Source organism: Acipenser ruthenus, chromosome 17 (assembly GCF_902713425.1).
Source record: "Acipenser ruthenus chromosome 17, fAciRut3.2 maternal haplotype, whole genome shotgun sequence".
Taxonomy (NCBI): Eukaryota; Metazoa; Chordata; class Actinopteri; order Acipenseriformes; family Acipenseridae; genus Acipenser; species Acipenser ruthenus.
In genome coordinates, this window is record NC_081205.1 from 1,233,250 (window position 1) to 1,254,541 (window position 21,292).

General features: G+C 42.9%; 1 protein-coding gene across 3 annotated transcripts; it reads right to left on the bottom strand.

The window, feature by feature from the left end:
• Positions 1-760: 760 nt before the first annotated feature.
• Positions 761-21,023, bottom strand: LOC117423529 (mitochondrial Rho GTPase 1). 3 transcript variants are annotated; one of them, XM_034039459.3, is made up of 20 exons: positions 20,511-21,022; positions 17,443-17,501; positions 16,612-16,693; positions 16,419-16,462; positions 16,268-16,321; positions 15,983-16,035; positions 15,465-15,573; positions 15,194-15,295; positions 14,770-14,868; positions 14,180-14,288; positions 13,568-13,688; positions 13,111-13,195; positions 12,782-12,927; positions 12,101-12,201; positions 11,626-11,756; positions 11,220-11,303; positions 10,959-11,081; positions 10,615-10,817; positions 8,952-9,074; positions 761-2,384 (listed from the first exon to the last, which is right to left on the bottom strand). In XM_034039459.3, the coding sequence occupies exons 1-20, from the start codon at positions 20,545-20,547 to the stop codon at positions 2,267-2,269; spliced, it is 1,983 nt and encodes a 660-aa protein (XP_033895350.2). In that variant the 5' UTR covers positions 20,548-21,022; the 3' UTR covers positions 761-2,266. The 3 variants fall into 3 exon arrangements, with proteins under 3 accessions (XP_033895350.2, XP_058845713.1, XP_033895351.2); XM_058989730.1 differs by lacking the exon at positions 16,268-16,321 and having other exon boundaries at positions 20,511-21,023; XM_034039460.3 differs by lacking the exon at positions 8,952-9,074 and having other exon boundaries at positions 20,511-21,019.
• Between the last annotated feature and the right edge of the window lie 269 nt (positions 21,024-21,292).

A 21,292-nucleotide genomic window follows, 5' to 3' on the forward strand; every position in this document is an offset into this window, starting at 1 on the left:
GTTTATATTTGAGTTACCTTCAGTTTAAAAAGCATGAATTCAGCATAGCCACAGTATACTTTCTTTTTGTGGTGGGTCACCAACAGGCCCTATTTACTGAAAGCCTACTTCCTCATTACACTTCACCAGCATAGCACATTTAAAATACCTGAGCTGTTCAAGCAGCATTCATGGGAGCTGGTCATGCTTGGCAGCACTTTTAATTAAATGACAGCGCTGAAAGGGGAAAGGTGCGTTGCTTTTGGTTCTGCAATTCTCAGATTCAATAAAGGAAAACAGACAGGCTGTTCTACATTGTAAAAATTACTCTTCCAGACAATGAGCCTCTCGCTGTACCCAAGCATTTCAACAACAGCTCTACATACACAGCCCTTTCTACTGTGCTTAGTGAAAGAGCAAGTCTTGAGCAGTTCTGTCCACTAGGAGAGAGCTGGGCTTCTCAAAGCAGTTGTGGGCACTTTCAAAGTCACATGAAATTAAATAAATCAAGGATCTTCAACCCTGGTCCTGGAGAGCCCCTATCCTGCAGGTTTTATAGGTGTCTTTACATCATCAGTGGCTAATGATCTGGAACTCCTGTTAAACTAAGCCAATAACTGGTTCAATTAAGTAACAGAGATTGGTTGAAACAAAAACCAGCAGCCACAGTAGCTCACCAGGACCAGGGCTGGAGACCCCTGAAATAAATGATAACATTTAAGCAACTATTCACAAAACAGCAAATACTGTAAAGGGGAAAAAACAAAACAAAACAAACACATCAAATGTAATTTGATGCTACTTGATTTTTATTAAGGGGGACATGTAGTCATCCTAGTGGGAAAACAGCAGAGTGATTAATTTAGAGTTTCATTTAAATAGAAAGGGCGGTAGTATTAGTAACTTCTCAGTTTACATCATTAAAAGAGAACCGATCCTCCCACTCGCGTGTGTGCGTGCGTCAGTGTAAAGAATTCTCCTTTTAATAAATAAGACATCAGACAGGGTGTACAGCACACAGTCATTTATTGTAAATGCTGGAAAAGTTAGAAATGAAAAAAAAAAACAAAGGGGGGGTGGAGTTCATCTTCTAGGTATCCTAGAAAAAGGCAAGTTGGGCATGATGGTAACTTGTGGTAATAAAAAACCCACAAAAGGGTGCAATGTCTCTGATATAAAAGCAGAACACATGGTGCATCATGCAGCACATCCCACGCTACAAAATAATAACTGCACCAGGTTTACAGCACAGAGTGCAAGCTTGCAGCAGTGACAGCGCTAGGAACGGGGTGCTCATAGTGAAAAGGAGGGCTTGTAGTGTACAAGCAATATTCCAGGCATTGCGTGAATGATTTAAACCAGGGCCGGAGCTCTCCTAACAACACGGCTACATGATCTGCCAACCAGAGCCTGGAGGAGACACAACGTCCTCCCTTTCACTCCTGGATTATTGTTGTTGAAATAAAGTTATATAATTCAAACATGAACTCCCTTACTGAGTATACACGAGCATAGATGTGTACACGACCTCAGAGTCGTGAGGTTCCAACGTGATCTCCGACGGCGTGTGTTAACAGAAAGATAAAGAACTCAAAGGGTTAAAAGAGGAAGAAAAAAAAAAAAAACCATGAGCTTTATCTGCATACCGAACATGCTGTACAAACTAAAAGAAAAACCTAATAAATAATAATAATAATCATCATCATCATAATAATACATTCGATGCTGGTGCGACACAAAACAGTTCTGACTTCAACATAAAAACGCTAATGGCTTTGACGAGTCAATTCTACCACGACAGCATCTCAGAATGTGACCTCTGCAACTGTGTTAGTTTACTGGGCAGTCTTTTCACACACACGTCTGTATATGTACATTATCTACATCGTCCCTTTTGGCTTTGGAGCATCGGCAGTCTTGCATACCACTGTGACGCTCATCCATGCCTAGTTAAACTACCTAACACTGTGAATGCACGTTTTCATTTAAAAACAATAATGTTATTTGTTTTGGGGCAGTGGGGGGGGGGGGGGCGGGTAGAAGAAAAAAAAACAAACTGCATCTTCATGATCACTGAAATCAGCAAGGTCATAAACAAAACAACATGTTGAGGAGAAACTCTTACATATTTAAACAAATAGTGAAATATTATTATTAATAATAATAATTAAAATAATAATAGATATTTGCAGACTTCGAAGCACTCTTATGTATGTATGTATATATACTTCTGTAAAAGTTTGATCTGCTTAGCGATGGCGGTGTTGTTGCACACTTTCCTTCAGGATCACCGCTGCTTCAGAAGCGCTCTGTACATTGCGAATCCCAGGACAGCGAACATGGTGGCTCCCACGCTGGCCCGCAGCCAGAACGTGGAGCTCTTCAGATCTGCCTGCATCACGTGTCTGAGGGGAAAGGAAGGGTGGGACACAAGACTCGTGGTTAGACCTGCCACAACACAAGCCAAGGACATTTCCAAGCATGTAAGCATAAAGAGCACACTGGGTAGGCTTGGCAGGTAAAGACTTTCAACACTGTAGGGCTGCACGATGTGATTATTCACATCAAGCTCTCCACAGGTGAGGGTCATTGCTGTGGATCAGGCTAATTTACCTTTCAGAGTGAAACAAGGGAAAAGAAAGCTGCCTGGCTTTGTGTGGATCAATGTTCTCCTCCATAGTCTAAGGCCTCGTACACACGCACTGCAGTTGGCTCGACAACCTTATTTCCAAACGACACCCGCTGCGGTGGTTTGTAGTACAAACACAAACACACACACACACCCCTTTCATTATTGAAGTGAGTGCACTCCCTGTTTAAACAAACCACTGAACTCGGGCCATCATTCCATGCCGATCGACAACATGGACACTGCGTTTTCGTTTTTTGAAGCAAGCACAGTAGACACCGGCAATCGTCCGAGAGCTTGTCAAACTCAGCGATGCTCGTTTTTGCAAAGCCAGTGGAGACGCCGTTTTGCTTTTTCTGCACTGCTAAAACGCAGAATTAACGATAAGCAGTACAATGAAGGAAACGTGTGGGCAACCTTCCGACCAGAAGGCTGGTGGGAACGATTCCAGGGGCATCCACCTGACTGGATAAAAAACCTACACATGTGCCACGAGTTTGTGAAGACGATGACATCATTGCTTGCGTGGTAGTCCACAGAGCACCAGCTGCGGTTGTAATACACAGACACACACACACACACACAGTTAGTGCGCATTAACTAACCAAACTGAATTCATCACCGCACTCGATACTTGAAAAGGATGAAATAGTGCGGTTGTCGCTGCCCTTTGTAACTGAACTGTGTGTGTATACAAACCGTACTAAGAGCACAAGGTGAACGCACAACCGCATTTAGCCTGTGTGTGTACATAGCCTAAGAAAAGCAGCAATCATCACAAACCCAAGCAGCTGTTTCTTCACTCGTTTCACTTGGAATGGCAGATTAGCCCAGTCAACACCAGTGACCCTCACCTGTGGAGAGCTCATCCGAATAATCGTTTCATGCAGCCCTAAAACCCAATGCATTTCCACAAGACACCTGGCAAGTATACTCACTGAGCTATTTGAATGACTTTAACAGTATCAGTTAGGAATTGTCTTTTTTATATATATATACAGTGTGTACAGCATTGTGTTAACTGGTAAAGGACTATGACAATGTGGAGTTAGAGGTTTTGAAAAACTATTTACATTACGGTTCAGGGTCAGTCTAAAACAATGTCCCAGAGACTACTTGCATACAAATCAACAGCGAAATCTGTGAAAGCAGTGATAAAAGATAACAATCATTCATTTTTTTGCAAACATAAAACTAATACATTGTAGGTAAAAAGGTCTAGCATATTAAACAAACGTATTAACTTTTGTTTGTGTAGTTAACAAAGTTTACTAAACTGATACTGTGTTCCCTTGGCTGACATTGAAACACGGACATTACTAATGATGAATATGAAAACGATATCACAGAAAGAAAAGCAAAACACAGGATGGAAACAGAAAAAAGGAAGCTCATGATGTTGACAACAAGCAAACAGGTGAACACTGGCAGCTCTAGCATGAACACAGACACTGTGCACGGGAGCCCTGGGCAGCAGCAGAGCCCCATATAACCCTGCGGTATCTGCAGTAGAGCTGTTCACAGTTAGAGCATGCTCAGTTAAAGTACCAAATTAGTAAACAGAATGACAGCTTAGCAAGAATAATACCACCTGGACTGCAACTCAAGCCTGAACGAACGGTGAAAAGTGTGCATGTTCTACTCCTCTTCAAAGCATAAGGATCTTATGAGAATATATTAAACATCTGGGAGATCTCTTAAGGAACGGCGTCAACTCACATAGGGTCTACCCACATCCGAGAACCACTACGACATTGATAATAAATAACTATGCACACACACACACACACACACACACACACACACACAAACAGGTACTCTAGATTCTACAGTACAGAGCAAGGGGTTTGTGGGCAGTGCATAGACAGCATGAGGACAGGGATATTGATTTAGTAGAGTGGAAAAACATTCATTTAGAGAATAAGGGGAAATGTGAACGGTATGAAGATAAAGGATGGAGCTCAAGATTATGAAAGCATATACAATGCATAGGTCCTTTGAGAAATGCAGAACAAGAATGCATATGCCAATCTTTATATAACGCTTAGGGCAAAGGCCATACTGTTTTATTTTGGACTTTGCCAAGGCTTTGGTCTAGGAACAGAAATGAACGAAACAAAAAAAACAGCAGATTTTCTGTAGGGTTTAGGGTAGTAGTTTAAGAAGCGAGACACAGGAGGTGGGGATCACTGACTTTAAAAGCACTAATACACGTTTACCTTAACATAAGTAAAAATAAAGAAAGAAAATAAAGAAATGCATACTGCTGGGCAGGAAAGAAGACTCCTGTTGCACAGCGGTATGATCAACTCCAGGTTTTACAATGAGCTATAAATCAGCCACTGCATTTAGACATGAAGTATGCGATTAAGATCACATTAACACCTTGAGTTTCTCAAACTGGCGTGCATTCAGGGAGTCTAAGTTCCAATGCCTAATACTTGGGGCACACACTCTTCCAGCGACCTTGGAGCAAACCTCATTTAAAACCTGGTTAACTGCTGTCTGCATGCAAGTCTAGTTAAAGAGCTCATGGAGACATCCTGCAGCAGCTTCCTGTTATTTTTACCTGTCTTCGGTCTTTAAACGGGCGTCTAGAGAGGACTCCATGAAGATGGAATCTTCTACATAGCTGACAGCAAGCACCTGGTGCCCGAGACTGCTCTCCTCGTCAGCTCGTCAGTCAACATGCACACAGTATGCAGTTCAAAACAGGACTCAAAAACAGCACCACACCGCCATACACCACATTGACTAAACTGCATCATTATTCATTTTATTTTAAGGGATGCAACGTTTTACAAAACGAGGCCTGTCTATCAAAATATTGAATGCAAGGAACAGTCCTAAATCTTTTTTTTTTTTTTTTTTTTTTTTATGTGCATCCCGAAATCTTCCCACTGAAACTTGTGGAAAACCAGTATCCAGAATCATTTTTGAAGTAAGAAATAAGCACCGCTCGTTTGGGAATCGAGTCACGATCAATGTGGCGTATGAACGCAGTGAATCACCTGCTGTTCTGGTGCACTTCCAAGTCTGCTCTAGTACTTCTTCCTTCAGGTATCTGAGACCCGCGAGTTAGTGTCACAAGCTACACAAGCTGCTGTGTTAACTGAGCATGCTCAAACAGAACTACAGATTCGTTCTTCAGAATCACAAATCAGACTTTCGTGTTGCTATTCCTAGAGATGGGCCTACGGCACGGTTAGCTGCAATAACAATGCTTTTATTTATGTTTTTAGTAGGCTTTAAAAAAAAAACAGAACTAGTGACCTATTCTAAAAGGCCTTATTATGCATCACAAACATTTCTGCACTGGGAGTGAGCCGAAATGCAGCATTTCTTTTTAAAACACACATATTTCTACAGGAATGGAAGTAGACTCCTGCTGCATAGCAGTTTCAACCATTCCAGGTATTAATACGAGCTTGATTAGCCACAGTGTATAGGTGACAAGCTCAGGTGTGCCTTATTGAACTCATAGTAAAACCAGGAATGGATAAAACTGCTGTGCAAACAGGAGTCTTATTTCCATCCCTGTTTCTATCCCAAATTTTCGTGTTGCAGGGATGACCAAGTTGGGAGTTGATAATCTTAAACGGCGCACCCAAGGAGAATTTCAGATATCTTTAGAGCTCACTTTGCCTGTCTGACATGACCCAAGAGTTAAACGGTCTACCGTCATTTGGACCATCGACTGGCAAGGTGCTCATAAAGAGCAGCCCAAGCAACATGTACAATCCGACCCTCGTTACCAATACAGCAGAAAGGCAACAGCAATGGTTAAATCAAGTCAAGGAGCTCATATCTCCCGGCCCTAGCCCTTTACATTTTGCCCTCCTAACTTCTGGGATAAAAAAATCTGCCTTGAACTCCTCACAAAAAGGGGCAATCATAAGAGATATAAAAACACAAAAAAAAAACTCTTCTAGTTAAAATATGGGTAGGTTTTTATTTCTAAGTGGCTGTACAGAAAAAACCTAAATGCTCACTTAATGCACTTGTGCACTTTCCTAAAATAAACTGTAATCCTTCAAACCCTACAAGCTGGCAGCCTCCACCTCCTGGCTGCCATTTAAATTTCTTCCACTCAACCCCGTGCGAGTCACTGTCACGCCTCTGAAATCTCCCTGTCGAAACAGTGCAGTTCACATGGGTGTCTCTCTAATCAATCACACCCACCCTCGTTATTTTAACACTGCAGAGTCTGAAACTTCATAAAATAACCCCGACTCAGTGAAATGCTGCTTGCTGTGCAGAGATTAAAACAATAGGATAAAACAAAACAAAAAAAACAGCTGTTGCACTGCAAAGCAAACTTCTGCTACGCAAGACAGAAAATAAGAATGTTTTTTAAATTAGAATGCACATTGAAACATTGGGGGGAGGACACACACACACACACACACAAAGGGCTGATGGTTAGATGGAAAACAGTCAAATTAATTTAGTTAATAAGATGCAATAACAAAAGAAAAAGTGCCAGCCAGACAGATGAAAATGAACACCTACGGAAAGAACAAAATCAGAATAAAAAAACATTACAGAACATGAAAGATTAACGAGGGATTCAACAAAAGATGCTCTGAAAGAGGATCCTTAAAAGTATTGAGAAGAGTTTTTCATGAAATGGTTCTGAGCAGTTCAAGCCAACACCTGCATCGTACCAATGCATTCGCAGGGTTACAAATAACTTCATTTGGAGCGCCACAAAGTAGTTTTCACTGCGACAGGAAGCCGGAGTAACTGGAAAAACCAGTATACATTTCCAGGCACTCCCTGTTAGGTGGAGTTCTAACAGGAAAGACTCCCATTTGCAACTCTTTCCAAAAAAAAAAAAAAAAAGTGTGAATAATGCAGTGATAAGGTGGCACTCATTTAATGAACTGGTTTGTGGCACAGCAAAAGTCCTGGCAGTACTGTACATAGTCCAGGTTCAAGGCTTGAACTCCCATGTCTGAATGATGTTTGAGATCAAAGTTGAGAGATCAATTGGGGTAGAAGTTTTCTTTATACATTTGTACAGATTTAGAAACTTCATAGAATAAATGCATGCATTCTCTGAATCCAGGCTACTAAGTCTTAACGCAAGAGTTTGTGCCAAGCACGTCTTGGGAAATCAACACGATGCGAATCACAGAGCTTGCTTTCTTTTTTTGACCACGGCTCTTAATCAATACCATTCCAAGCAAATGTTTGTTGAGCGTTCTCTGCACATCACAAACCAGGGGTGAGATTGTAAAACAAGCAGACTGCTGGAGCCTCATTTAGGCTAAACAACTAGGAATGTATAACATGAAGTTTTCTATGAGGTTTCCAACTTCCTGAAAACAGTTTATCTGCCCTGACAAATATAACCAGCTGTGTTTATATATACATATTTCTAAAATCTCATTGTAGCCGGTTATATTTTTGTCTTAATGTCTCTTGAAATGCAGATTTACACATTGCATATCCACATTTTGTTGCTGTTTTTACTAACAAAAGTTTAAACTAACAAAAAAAAACTGCAAGGAAGATAACCATTGTTTTTTGGCATGTGTTTTTTAGAGTTAAAGGGAAGGAAATAAGACTCCTATTGCATAGCAGTTTCACCCATTCCAGGTTTTACTACAAACTTGATTAGCCACAGTGTATAGGTAACAAGCTCAGGTGTGTCTTATTAAACTCATAGTAAAACCAGGAATGGATCAAACTACTATGGAACGGGAGTCTTCTATCCCTGAGTTAGCATTAAATAAAACTGCACACAGTTATCCTAATTTGTTATTTGGTTAAAAAAACACGATTAAAATGTAACCTTAGGGATAGTTACTATTTGGAATGATTAGTACATTCCTATCGTCACTGGAGGGCAATAACCCTTTTTTCCAGGGTGCATTGGTCAGTGTGGGAGGGGGGAGGGACTGTAATAAGAATCAGTGCGCTGAAGAGTGGGATTAGTTAGGAACTTGCAGAACAAGAGAACAAGGGGATGTAGAGACTTAGGCAGAAAAAACAGAACAGTGGTTTAGAGTTAAATGTTTGCGTCTTACCTTCTACGAGAATATGTGTACTGTGTGATTAAGACCCCCCTCCCCTCCCCTCCCCCCAAAGGAAAACACATTCCTGAAACCCATTATTAATCCATTATCATCACACCCTGCCCCATCCTGTCAGGTCTGCAAGAGCCGTCTCAAAGCAGTGGATATGCAGTGTAAAACTGGAGTGTTAAAGAAAATAAATAAATACAAAGTTTACTACCTATGGTAAGCACAAGTAAACTGCTTTCCGGTATAAAATATAAAACCCAGCCCCCTCCTCCCGGCACACTTGGAATCTCATGAAATAAAGTTTTAAAGACCTGTTGAGAACGGCAGTGTAGAGTTTGGTCTTTACAGAATGCAGCAAGTCTGAGTTGAGGAAGTTCTGACAGATGCAGAAGGTGCACCTGTTGCAGGTGCACATGCAGCGTAGCCTGGCGTGGCTGCGGAGACACACAGAAGAGGAGGAGGTGAGGGCTTACCCACAGGAGCAGGGCTCTCGCTCGGGACACTAGCGCTGTGCAGCACGAGCAGAGAACACATGAAAACACAAGAAGAAAAAACAAAACAAAGGGACAAGAGGAAGAAGCTGCCAGCATGGCAAGTGTCAGCCTGCCAGTCACTTTCACAGGGCTGTACTGATCAGATCTCACTGTACATAGACACACACACACACACACACACACACACACACACAGTATATACAAACCCTAGCGAGATGCATAAAGGTTCATTTGTTTGCGTACCAATATAAATTTTGCCTACAAAGTAAATGCACAGCCCTAGGTGAAAATATATATACAAACTATAGAAGGCACGTTTTCTGAGAAGTTGCTGTACAAAAAAAAAGAAGCACTGAATTACTGCTAATTAAACACACTTAACGATGAGACATCACAGGTGTTAAAGGCACTTCAAGATATGGATACTAATTGCTAATATCCTAATTGCTAAACAATGCAAAATCTGATAGACGGTTTAACAAAACAGAAACATAAAAAAAGTAAAAGTTTCTCCTTTTCGTCTTTCACATATTTGTATATCAACATCATTCATTCAACTAACCTACTCATATTACTAGCTCTGTCTTTCTAAGATGACTGCCAGCTGTCACACTGCAAACGATTTGCTGCTTTCCTGTCTCTGAGTTCGTCTCCATGCAAAGTTTCAACCAGACGCACAGACAAGGCGCAGGAAACAGAAGGAAAGACATTTCATCAGGCTGGGGGTGGAGTTGTTCTTATTAAAGAGCTGTCTGAAACACTGTCAAGCCGACTTGCCTTCAGCTTCCAACACCTGATGACGTGTGAAGGGGTTGAAGCCATTGGAACTAGTGGCCAGTCTGTAACTGGGTGACCTCCATGTTACAGTAGCTGGACATTTCTGCTGCCCCCATGGTGCGATATTAGGCAAGCCAATATTCAGCTGAACAACTTAACCCAATGTGTCAAAGGCACTTCTATAGGCACAGGGATCATTGGCTGTTCACACTCAAACAGAAAACGACACTTAATATTGTATAGTATATGTTTTAAATTATTTTGGTGTTTATCCAAAAGCTAAATATTCCGCATGTATAACATTTTTCAGGAATATACTGTAATTCAGATACAGCAAACAAGATCTATACTCAATTCTGCTGTCTAAATAGTTCTGAACTATCAAATAATATTATTATTATTATTATTATTATTATTATTATTATTATTATTATTATTATTATTAATAATAAATCTTATTGCCACATTAATAGTGTGGAACCTGAACAGGTAATTACTTTCATTACAAGACTCCCCAGCTAAAATATTACTGTAGTAAAATGTCTTTCTTCTATTGAAAAATAAATAAAATAAATCAATAATAATTAAAAAAATATCCACAAGACAGGGGTGGGGGTAGCTGTATGTTGGGTCTGGACAGGGTCGGCATGCTGGATCATGAGGACACACGTGCAGCCCGGGATCGCTGTGCTCCAGTACTTACGGGTACATGGCCATCGTGGTCAGTTTGATGTAGATGTCTTTGCTCGGGACGTCCACAGTGTTGCAGGTGAAGGGCTGCGGAGGGGGCATTTTGTGTTTCCTACAGAAGTCCGAGGGGGAGGGGCTGCAGTCCTGCTTCACCTCGTGCAGATCAGACTTGGCAGCAACGATCATGCACGGAGTCTTGCTGTCCATGAAGTGTTGCTGTGTAAGAACATGCCAGGATCAGTGACCTGCAGCTGTATTAGGAACTGTGCCTTACTGGTAACATGCACGCGATGACAGATTCAGTGACAACACTTTCAATACTTATATATTTAATAAACACACAAATACATGCCATACCTTGAATATTCTTGCGCAAAATTCAAATGAACTGGGGTTGCTGGAGTCGTACACCAAGCAGACAACATCACAGGAAATCTCGGAATCAGAGAGAAATTCTGAATCTGCGAACAGTTCATGTAACTGGAGAGAGAGAGAGAGAGAGAGAGAGAGAGAGCGAGCGAGAGAACTAATTATACACAGCTTTTTTCTTTTTTTTTTTTTTCTTTAAGGTACAACAATGCCAGGTTCTCCACGTAATTCCTTATTCTCTGAACTCACCAGTAAGTATTTCTCCTGGCCGTACACATAGGTGGTGCTGATTGCGTAGAAGGATTTGTGATCCTCTCTGATCTGCCTCTGTCTCTGCAGGCAAAGAAAAACAGCATCACCTGTTTATTACAGTGCCTTTCTCCAAAAGTGGAGGTTATTGCCATCATAAAAACCACATGGACTTCATTCAGGTATTGCCAGGGTTAACCCAGGTGACCCCACTTTCAGTAAGCTGTCAGAAGATGCAGCCTCTATTGAACTTGCAGAAATCCTGACATGTCCGTGTTAAAACGTGTTTAACGGGAGTCAGTCCAACCGTGAAGCATGCAGGCGGGCATTAAGGTTACAGAGAGCGCTTGGGTAAAGGGAACGCTGAATCCAACTCAAGCGGAAGACGAGCGCCAGTGTTTCTTACCATCAGGTTGCGCCCCAGAAAGGCTTGCAGGAACGCACTCTTCCCACAGCCTTTCATCCCGATGACGTTACACCTGAAAACGTTCCTCTGAGTCTGCTTCTTCTGGAGGTCAATCTTCTTATCTCTCGTCACTGCAGGAACATACACATGCACAATTACCCTGAGAAACCCTGACACGGGCCAGCAGAAACAGGACAAGCAGGTAACGAGCTGCTCCTAAACCCTACAGTGTTCAGAAACACCTTCATAAGGCGACGGTTTAAAAAAACCTCTCTCCTAGTCTTCATATGGGGACATATGAAAGACACAAACGCACGATATTTGAGGATGCCAAAAATATATTAACAATGTGTCCGAACCATTTTTCTAAAGGTATTTTCAAGGTTTCATGCACGAGCATTGTGTGGTGCTGGATGCATCTTTTGTAAAGCTGTCAGATCATGATGACAGTCCCTCACGTTGTAACCAGTCTCACCAGTAACAGCCGCAGCCTGCGACTCCTGTTCAGAAATAATGGAGTATCCCAGGTAGCCCATGTACTCCAGGCAGCGCTGCACATCTAGATACGTTGTTAACCTAAAAGAGGCAAAAACAAAAAGAAACGCATGTCAGTGTGGGAAGGACCCTTCAGGGCAGATAAACTCAGGATGAACTCACAGCCCTGCTGTGATAAATCAGGAGAGCTAAACAGCAGCTGCTTTGGCATCGCTGGCAGGGGTGACCGGATTTAAAAAAAAAAAAAAGATAGTTTGGGTTGAGCAGGCACTTCACTGTTAAACCACAATTTTTACACTTTAATAACTTAGAGCCCGTTCAATGTAACTGCACGGAATATCGCATGCATGGTCTCGTGGGTTAGATCTCTTGATGTAGCCAATTTCATATCACTTGGATGTCTGGATTCTGAGATCCATATATATATGACGAGTGTTCTAGAATTGTAAATTAGTTGTTTACATTATTTTAATTTGCTGTGCTCTGTCTTTCATGGACAATGGATTTAGTTTTGTTCAATCTTCAACTTTAAATTTACAGCCATGCTGGGATCAACATGAAGTAATTTAAAATAACATTTATTGAAGTGTTAGTTAACTCTCCAGGGCACCAGGTATGCTGCATGTAGGTTAACTCTTTCCCTGAGTAAGCAGGTACTCACGTCCACTGAGACAGGTATCCCTGGTAGGTGATCCAGCCTCGGTCATTGGTGCAGACTGTGTTATGGACATCTGGACCCCAGGGCATGTAGGGGAAGACTTTGAATAGATCCTTCAGTTCATCGGGGGACAAACCACAGTCCCTGTCCTAAAGGAACACCACACACACACAAAAAGACCTCTACATAAGCTTGAAAATAAATTATGTTTTTATTTTAATAGATAAATGATATTTCAGTAATATTTGTAATTCAGCTGCTTTTATTGAACAAAAAAATAAAATATGGTTGTGCTTTATTTTAATTTAAAATCCATTATTAAACAAACTTACCAAATCGTGTTTGTCGAAAACACTCTGAAGGAAGAGATACGCATTGTGGTTTAACTCCGTTGTACAATCTGGGGGGATTTTTAACCTGCAATAAATGAAACATGAGATTATTTTTTAAAAGGTTTGCTTTCTGCCCTAAAAATCAAGCACAACTACTGTAAATAGGAAAGCACAGTCTTGCAATGCATCCTGGATAAATCATGCAGAATACTCACCTAACCAGACTGCACTGTGCACCCCCTATCGTTGTGCACCCCCTATCGTTGTGCACCCCCTGTCACTGTGCACCCCCTGCACTGTACACCCTGTCGTTGTGCACCCCCTATCACTGTGCACCCTGTCGTTGTGCACCCCCTATCGTTGTGCACCCCGTCACTGTGCACCCCCTGTCGTTGTGCACCCCCTGTCACTGTGCACCGGTAAACTAGGCGAGCTGCTGGTTTCTGGCGGTACTCACGGAGGGAACAGGTAGTCCTGAGTGAGCTCCAGATCATCATCGTATCCGAATCGACGCAGCACCGTCCACGTGGTCTCGTGCCGCCCTCGCTGGATAAACAGCGTGTGGAGAAACAGGAAGCCTGCACACACAGCAACGGAGAGGAACTCACAATCCAGCTTCGCATCAATTTAAATACACATATTCAAGTACAGTACACAAAACAGTACTATGCCAAGCATATGTAAAACTTGGACAGCCTGGTTCCAGCTGCTGAAAACAATCTAATCAGCAACCCTACGTTACACAGGTCAAAGATGTATAATTGGCATCTATAAATTAAACTCAAAGCCCTTCTTTCTGCCTACATGTTTTAAAAAAAGAAACTGTCTCTAGCGTTCTTTGCTGTTTAGGTAAACTTCCTCCACCACGGCAAGTTGGAGAAACTGATTTCACCGAATTCTGCCAGTCCACGATACTAACTGGGTCTGACAGAGTCTCATGAATGGGACTGATTTCAAGTCGCTTTGATGAAGTCCCAGTGGCAGATACAGCACTAGAAGTCCCGATTGCCATAACCTGACAATCCAGCATCCGTCCAAATCACACAAAAGCATCTGAATCTGCGCTTACCTTTCAGTGTGAGTCCATTATCAAACACCCCGTCACTCACGTTCTTCCGGACCACGTTCTTCACATCCTCCAAGGCCTGAGGAGCCAGGGGGGTGTTAAAGCATGCCCTCTGAAACACATTGAGAAATACACGGAGCTCAGAACAAGATTAGGACAAAGCTGCTGCCATGGTGTAATGGAGAAGAACGAGACCGATACCCAGAAGCCGTCAATGCCCATTGAGTTACTGTTCTTTCTTAAAGTAAGCTACCTGGTTAATTATACGACTATACATAACTGGACTATCTGTGTACTACAAAAGTTTTGGATCATTTATTTCTGTGCATCTTTATTTCAGCGTTTTATCAAATAAACTAATCCTTTACCCTTATAAAAGTTTACCACAGTATCTGTTCAGTTTTCCCATGGTTATATTATGCATTTAATATAATTTACCCTTGTTTGCCATGTTTAGCAATATGCTTTACCATACCTTACAATGCTTTACCATTGTAAGGTAAACTTTTATAAGGCCAAGGCACTAATTCATTTTCAGCCAGCCTGTGGAAGCATTTCACATGATAAGCCTCCCACACAAGCCTGCCGCTAACCTGAAAGAAGTTGAGTTCGGCATCGTTAAGAATCCCATCGTTGTCCTGGTCTGTAATCTTGAAGATGCGGGTCAGGGCTTTAATGCAAGCAGGCTTCATCTGAAAGAAGCATTAGACAGTGTGAACGAGGGGGGGGGGGGGGGGGCTGCACAGATGGGGGACGAATGACTTTGCAACACCGTCCAGGTTTTATTTATTTATAAAATCTCCGGCGCAATACACCACGCAGCACCACCAAGCTGCCAGCAATGATATTACTCAGAGCGGTGCTGCATCTTCAAACAAAACATTCAAAATAAAGCACTGACACAAAAACACAGCTAACAAACAAAATTAACCACTTAGAGCCCGATTTCCTCCCAGAGATTAACAAAAGGGCTTCTGCGTTTCTTAAATGCAAGGCAACAAACCAAGGCGAGCCTACCTCTTTTTCCTCGGGGCAGTACAGGGGGCCCGTAGGATGCAGAACAGCTTTCTGGGCGTAATAAAATAGCTCAGAGATGTTCTTCAAGTTTTTTGCTGAACACTAGGCACAGATAAAACAAAAAACAGCAGTAAATGACTGTTGCGAATCATCCCTACCTTGTCAATACAGTTATTTATGAATCGTGTAAAAGCTCTTTAGGTATATACATTAAATCAACATTTTGTTTCCGTGGCATTCTTTTTAAATAATAAATCGTACACCAACACACCTCAACACAAGTCTCAATTTCGGTGTACTGGTTCATAATTGGAAGGATGGTTTCCATGCTGCTGTGCTCCACCAGGTCCGATTTGTTCCCAACCAATATCAAAGGCACTCTGTTTCACAACAAAACATAAAACGAACAGCAATACAAATAAAAAAATCACCCACCGCAGGAGATGCATTAGACATTGCTGCAATATCATCTTGATATTTCTATCCTGGCAAAGAACACGTAGCACGCAATACACAACATGGGTTGAAGGCAGCATGATTCACAGACACACACTGGACTGTCTCACCCACTGCCCCTTGACACTTGCTTGACATTACATTCTTGTTCTGGGAGCCAAATAAATATGAGGATCAGGAAGCAAGGTAGACAAGTCCTGAGTGCTTTTAACAAGGAACAGATGTGTGACCACCTTAAATATGTAAAAAACTTTTAAACTATCATTTGATATTACTTCTGTACTACTATATAAATGAACAAAAGATGATTACACCGTGTGCAAGTTTCAGTACCTGCTATCCTTGTCTGTTCTATCATTGATTAGAGGAATCCACTGACTAGTGACCTGGAAGGAGGAAACTGGGTTTTAATCTTTACATAGTAAAACTGTTACTCACGCAGTGAAACTAAAATCCAGAAGAAAAAAAAAATACATTTAAAAAGAAAAACTTTGTATCACCTTTTAGAAACTGCAATGAATGCATACTTGTAGGCTACTATCTTAACGCAATGTGGCATGCAGGTTTGCATATAGGAAGTTTAATAAACAAATGAGCTTTTCTCCAGTATAATCATACCTTCTCAATGGAATTTTTATTGTTGACTGCATACACTATGCATATAACATTGGCCTAAAAGAGAAAAGGAAAGATAATCGATAATCACAGGTGCAAGAAAGTGCAGTAAGGGTTTAAAATCATAACTAGTGTGTGCGTGTGTAAAATTCACCTTTGATATTTCCTGATAAAGCTGTTCATCTGTTTGTTCTGTTTCTATAAAAAAAGGAAGGAGAGAAAAAATATGTTTTACAACACAAGGGTTACATGCTGCGGATCCTCATTCTATGCAGATGAAACACCTAAACAGTCAAGGTGGCGCAATCTAATAGTAATGTGACAATACATGATGAATGATCTGTTACCTGAATAGTCAACTATATGTGTAGGGACCCTTTCAGGAGTGACATCAGCAGGGATTGTGATCTCTTCAGCCCGGGGAGGGACCTTAAATAAATAAAGATGTGCTTAACTTAAGCTATCTACCACTTAAAATTGTGCCAGCCACAGTCTGACAACAAGCACAAATAAATATACATGGTCAGGGTAAATGAGTAATGAATCGATAATCCAAGATATGAGAAACCGATGCCTTAATCTTTCCACAGCGTGCTATTTTTAACTCCTTTTCATACCCTCTCTGCTCCCGAACACGTCAACATTGTTTCTTTCAAATTTAAATTTTCATGCATTTTTCTGACCTACAAACGGAGACTGATTTCACAAAGCAGTGTTGGAAATAGGGTGACTCACTTTGCATAGCAGCTAGAGCCAATCCTTGTTCCGTAAGAGCCGGATTAGTCACACCTTAGTTAAATGGACGAAACCATGAAGAGGAACGGCTCGGGTGTGCCTAACGAAGCTTTCTATGAAACCTAAAACAAAATGCTCAGCAACCACAGCTAATGAATAACCCTGCAGCCCACGACAGTTTGTGTGCAAAGGGATCTGGTGTCTGGGGGGCTGGGGGTCCACGTTAAACGAGTTCTGGTGGTCTCAGCCGAGTTCCAAGCAGACACAGGTGTCTAAATTACAAAACCACAATCCCAGTTGGTGGCCTGGCCGAGTGTGACCACCAACTCCCTGCATGGACAGTATGCAGTTCAGGTGCACTGATGGGGAGGTTTGCAGAAGCTCACATTGCTGCTGCAGACCCTTTAAATATGTCTCATCAGAGCTGTCAGTGACACACTTACCTCGTCTGGGAACTCCTCACTGACCAGCGACATAATCAAGGAGGTCTTCCCAACTCTGGCTGTAAAACACAAGAGGAAAATCATTGATGTAAATAGGGAGCTCAAATTAAATACAATATCGAAGACCTTCATCGTGAATCAAAAAAAGCACTGTTTCGGCTTTTTTTTTTTGTTTGTTTGTTTTTCTCCCAACAAAAGCAGTCCAGTAGCCACTTCTGCCATCTTGGATTCAGAATGGCACAACTTTACTTGGAAATGTAGACAAAGCCAGAACTCTCTCCCCCCCACCACCCTTAGAAGTCTAACTGCACAAACAGATGTAGGACCATAGCAACTCAGGCAGCTGAACCCTGACAGTGAGCCCCATACCCCTCTCTGGTTCTGACAGTGAGCCCCATACCCCTCTCTGGTTCTGACAGTGAGCCCCATACCCCTCTCTGGTTCTGACAGGGAGCCCCATACGCCTCTCTGGTTCTGACAGTGAGCCCCATACCCCTCTCTGGTTCTGACAGTGATCCCATACCCCTCTCTGGTTCTGACAGTGAGCCCCATACCCCTCTCTGGTTCTGACAGTGAGCCCCATACCCCTCTCTGGTTCTGACAGGGAGCCCCATACGCCTCTCTGGTTCTGACAGTGAGCCCCATACCCCTCTCTGGTTCTGACAGTGATCCCATACCCCTCTCTGGTTCTGACAGTGAGCCCCATACCCCTCTCTGGTTCTGACAGTGAGCCCATACCCCTCTCTGGTTCTGACAGTGAGCCCCATACCCCTCTCTGGTTCTGACAGTGATCCCCATACCCCTCTCTGGTTCTGACAGGGAGCCCCATACGCCTCTCTGGTTCTGACAGTGAGCCCCATACCCCTCTCTGGTTCTGACAGTGATCCCATACCCCTCTCTGGTTCTGACAGTGAGCCCCATACCCCTCTCTGGTTCTGACAGGGAGCCCCATACGCCTCTCTGGTTCTGACAGTGAGCCCCATACCCCTCTCTGGTTCTGACAGTGATCCCATACCCCTCTCTGGTTCTGACAGTGAGCCCCATACCCCTCTCTGGTTCTGACAGTGAGCCCATACCCCTCTCTGGTTCTGACAGTGAGCCCCATACCCCTCTCTGGTTCTGACAGTGAGCCCCATACCCCTCTCTGGTTCTGACAGGGAGCCCCATACGCCTCTCTGGTTCTGACAGTGAGCCCCATACCCCTCTCTGGTTCTGACAGTGAGCCCCATACCCCTCTCTGGTTCTGACAGTGAGCCCCATACCCCTCTCTGGTTCTGACAGTGAGCCCATACCCCTCTCTGGTTCTGACAGTGAGCCCCATACCCCTCTCTGGTTCTGACAGTGATCCCATACCCCTCTCTGGTTCTGACAGGGAGCCCCATACCCCTCTCTGGTTCTGACAGTGAGCCCCATACCCCTCTCTGGTTCTGACAGTGAGCCCCATACCCCTCTCTGGTTCTGACAGTGATCCCATACCCCTCTCTGGTTCTGACAGTGAGCCCCATACCCCTCTCTGGTTCTGACAGTGAGCCCCATACCCCTCTCTGGTTCTGACAGTGAGCCCATACCCCTCTCTGGTTCTGACAGTGAGCCCCATACCCCTCTCTGGTTCTGACAGTGATCCCATACCCCTCTCTGGTTCTGACAGTGAGCCCCATACCCCTCTCTGGTTCTGACAGTGAGCCCCATACCCCTCTCTGGTTCTGACAGTGAGCCCCATACCCCTCTCTGGTTCTGACAGTGAGCCCCATACCCCTCTCTGGTTCTGACAGTGAGCCCCATACCCCTCTCTGGTTCTGACAGTGATCCCATACCCCTCTCTGGTTCTGACAGTGATCCCATACCCCTCTCTGGTTCTGACAGTGAGCCCCATACCCCTCTCTGGTTCTGACAGTGAGCCCCATACCGCTCTCTGGTTCTGACAGTGAGCCCCATACCCCTCTCTGGTTCTGACAGTGAGCCCCATACCCCTCTCTGGTTCTAGTTTTAATGCTAAGGTACATTGTATCACAACTGGCTACAAGAGCTAGTAACAGCATTGTCTTTGCAACACTGAACAGGTTAAAAAAAAACACATTTGAAAAAGTGTACATAGTGTATTGGACACAATGACCATTACATATGCCAAACAAAGTCCCAAAACACAAAAAAAATATGACAGCCTGGCAAACCTGACTAGGTGAAAAAAAATGACTTTGTTTTAGTCTGAGCAGAATACACGTGACAATAACGTCAGTCACATGTCAAAACATGTCTGTTTGTTTTTTCTTTACCATAGCAGCTGAAGACTGACAAAGGGGGCGATACAAGTTCTGCGAACATAAAACGTGTAAAGCGAAGAGCATATAAACCGTGCTCAATGTTAACATTTCTCTCAGTAATCACTGCTGCCTACAGCCTGACAAAGAACTGTGTATATCCTTGATAAACCCAGTAATAAATCTAATTCAAGTCTGGAGCTGAGCAAGGACGCTTACACTTTCCATTAAACAGGATCCTCCCTGTGTGTATATGTAATGAACCTGTAGCTTCTGCTGCCTGCTTCAGCTTAGCAAATACCGTACTGTCAAAACTAGATGAGCAAAACACACACACACACACAGAGCCTACAATGCAACTCACACACACACACACAGCCTACAACGCAACTCACACAAGCAGCGAGAACTACAGACCATCATTCCAGTGTGCGACTTCCCATTATTCTTTAATGCAGTCCCCATACTCAGATGAGCTAGTCATGTATTCTCTAAATGCTACAGTTATTACACTAGTCGTACAACCGTCAGTCAGCGAGCCTGATAAAATAGCACTATAACTAAAAAAAATAAAACATTAATAAAAACATATGACTGTATTCCGTTTTGTTATGTAACTGTGTTATGACTATCGTCATAAACGCTTTTTACATTTTTACGCGAGGAAACCATTAGTATGCAAACAGCAGGTCAAAACTGATATATGAAAAAAGTGTTTGTGCATTGAAAAGGCAAACACACAGTGTGCATGCTGTATGCAGCGGCTTGGGGGAGCACATTACAGTAGGAACCTTGAAATCGCCAACTCACGTTCTCCTACAAGCAGTATCCTCACGTCTTTCCGCATGGTTTCAGAGTGCTGTCGTTCACGTTTTCAGTTAACAGTCTCTGCAGAGAGAGCCATGTAACAGTCCTGGCGCTGCGCTGCAGTTGCTTGGGCCTTGCCGTCACTGGATTTCACTGCAGCACTGCAATGAAACCAGCCCGCTTCAAGCACTGTGTAGGACAAAACGGACGGGGCGGCTTCTGGACCGCGTCCGGGATTGCACCACGCGTCTCTCACACAGTTCGGACGGAGCCTGCTTTACTGCAATGTAAGCTACCAACAGGTCCTGTCGACATTTTCACCAAGGGTACAGTTTTTAAATTATTTTTATGACATTGTGCGGTAGATACTCTTCCAACGCACACCTCCTTCCGTTGACCTCCGGCACCACACGACTAAGGTAGCTGCGTAGGGACAAAAAGCGCTGTGAAGAGAACGGGACGCACACACACGCAAACCGACAGCAATGATGTTAGACACAGGTTACATACACTCTGTCCTAGCTCTAAAAGTCCAGCGACCATTCCCTGCTGTGTGTTTAATATTTAACACTTAATTCATTATTATTATTATTATTATTATTATTATTTTAGGGTGAGTGTAGCTGTTTTTCTGCGAACACACTTCATGAAAGTGTAAAAATGTACTAATATGTTTTTCACAATTAAGAATTATCCATATCCTTTTTTCTCTGGTGATTATTGCTTTTATAAGTCATTGTCCAATGCTATTGCTGTACAGGCACTTCAAGAAGGTTCCCATCCAA

What these genes read in the sequence shown, in the direction of transcription:
- LOC117423529 (XM_034039459.3), bottom strand. Translation starts at nt 20,547, where the DNA reads ATGCGGAAAGACGTGAGGATACTGCTTGTAGGAGAAC. An exon ending in TTTTCGACAAACACGATTTG is followed by an intron (nt 12,928 to 13,110) that starts GTAAGTTTGTTT and finishes GTGTTCCTTTAG; the next exon opens with GACAGGGACTGTGGTTTGTC. An exon ending in ACCACGATGGCCATGTACCC is followed by an intron (nt 9,075 to 10,614) that starts GTAAGTACTGGA and finishes GTGTCTCCGCAG; the next exon opens with CCACGCCAGGCTACGCTGCA.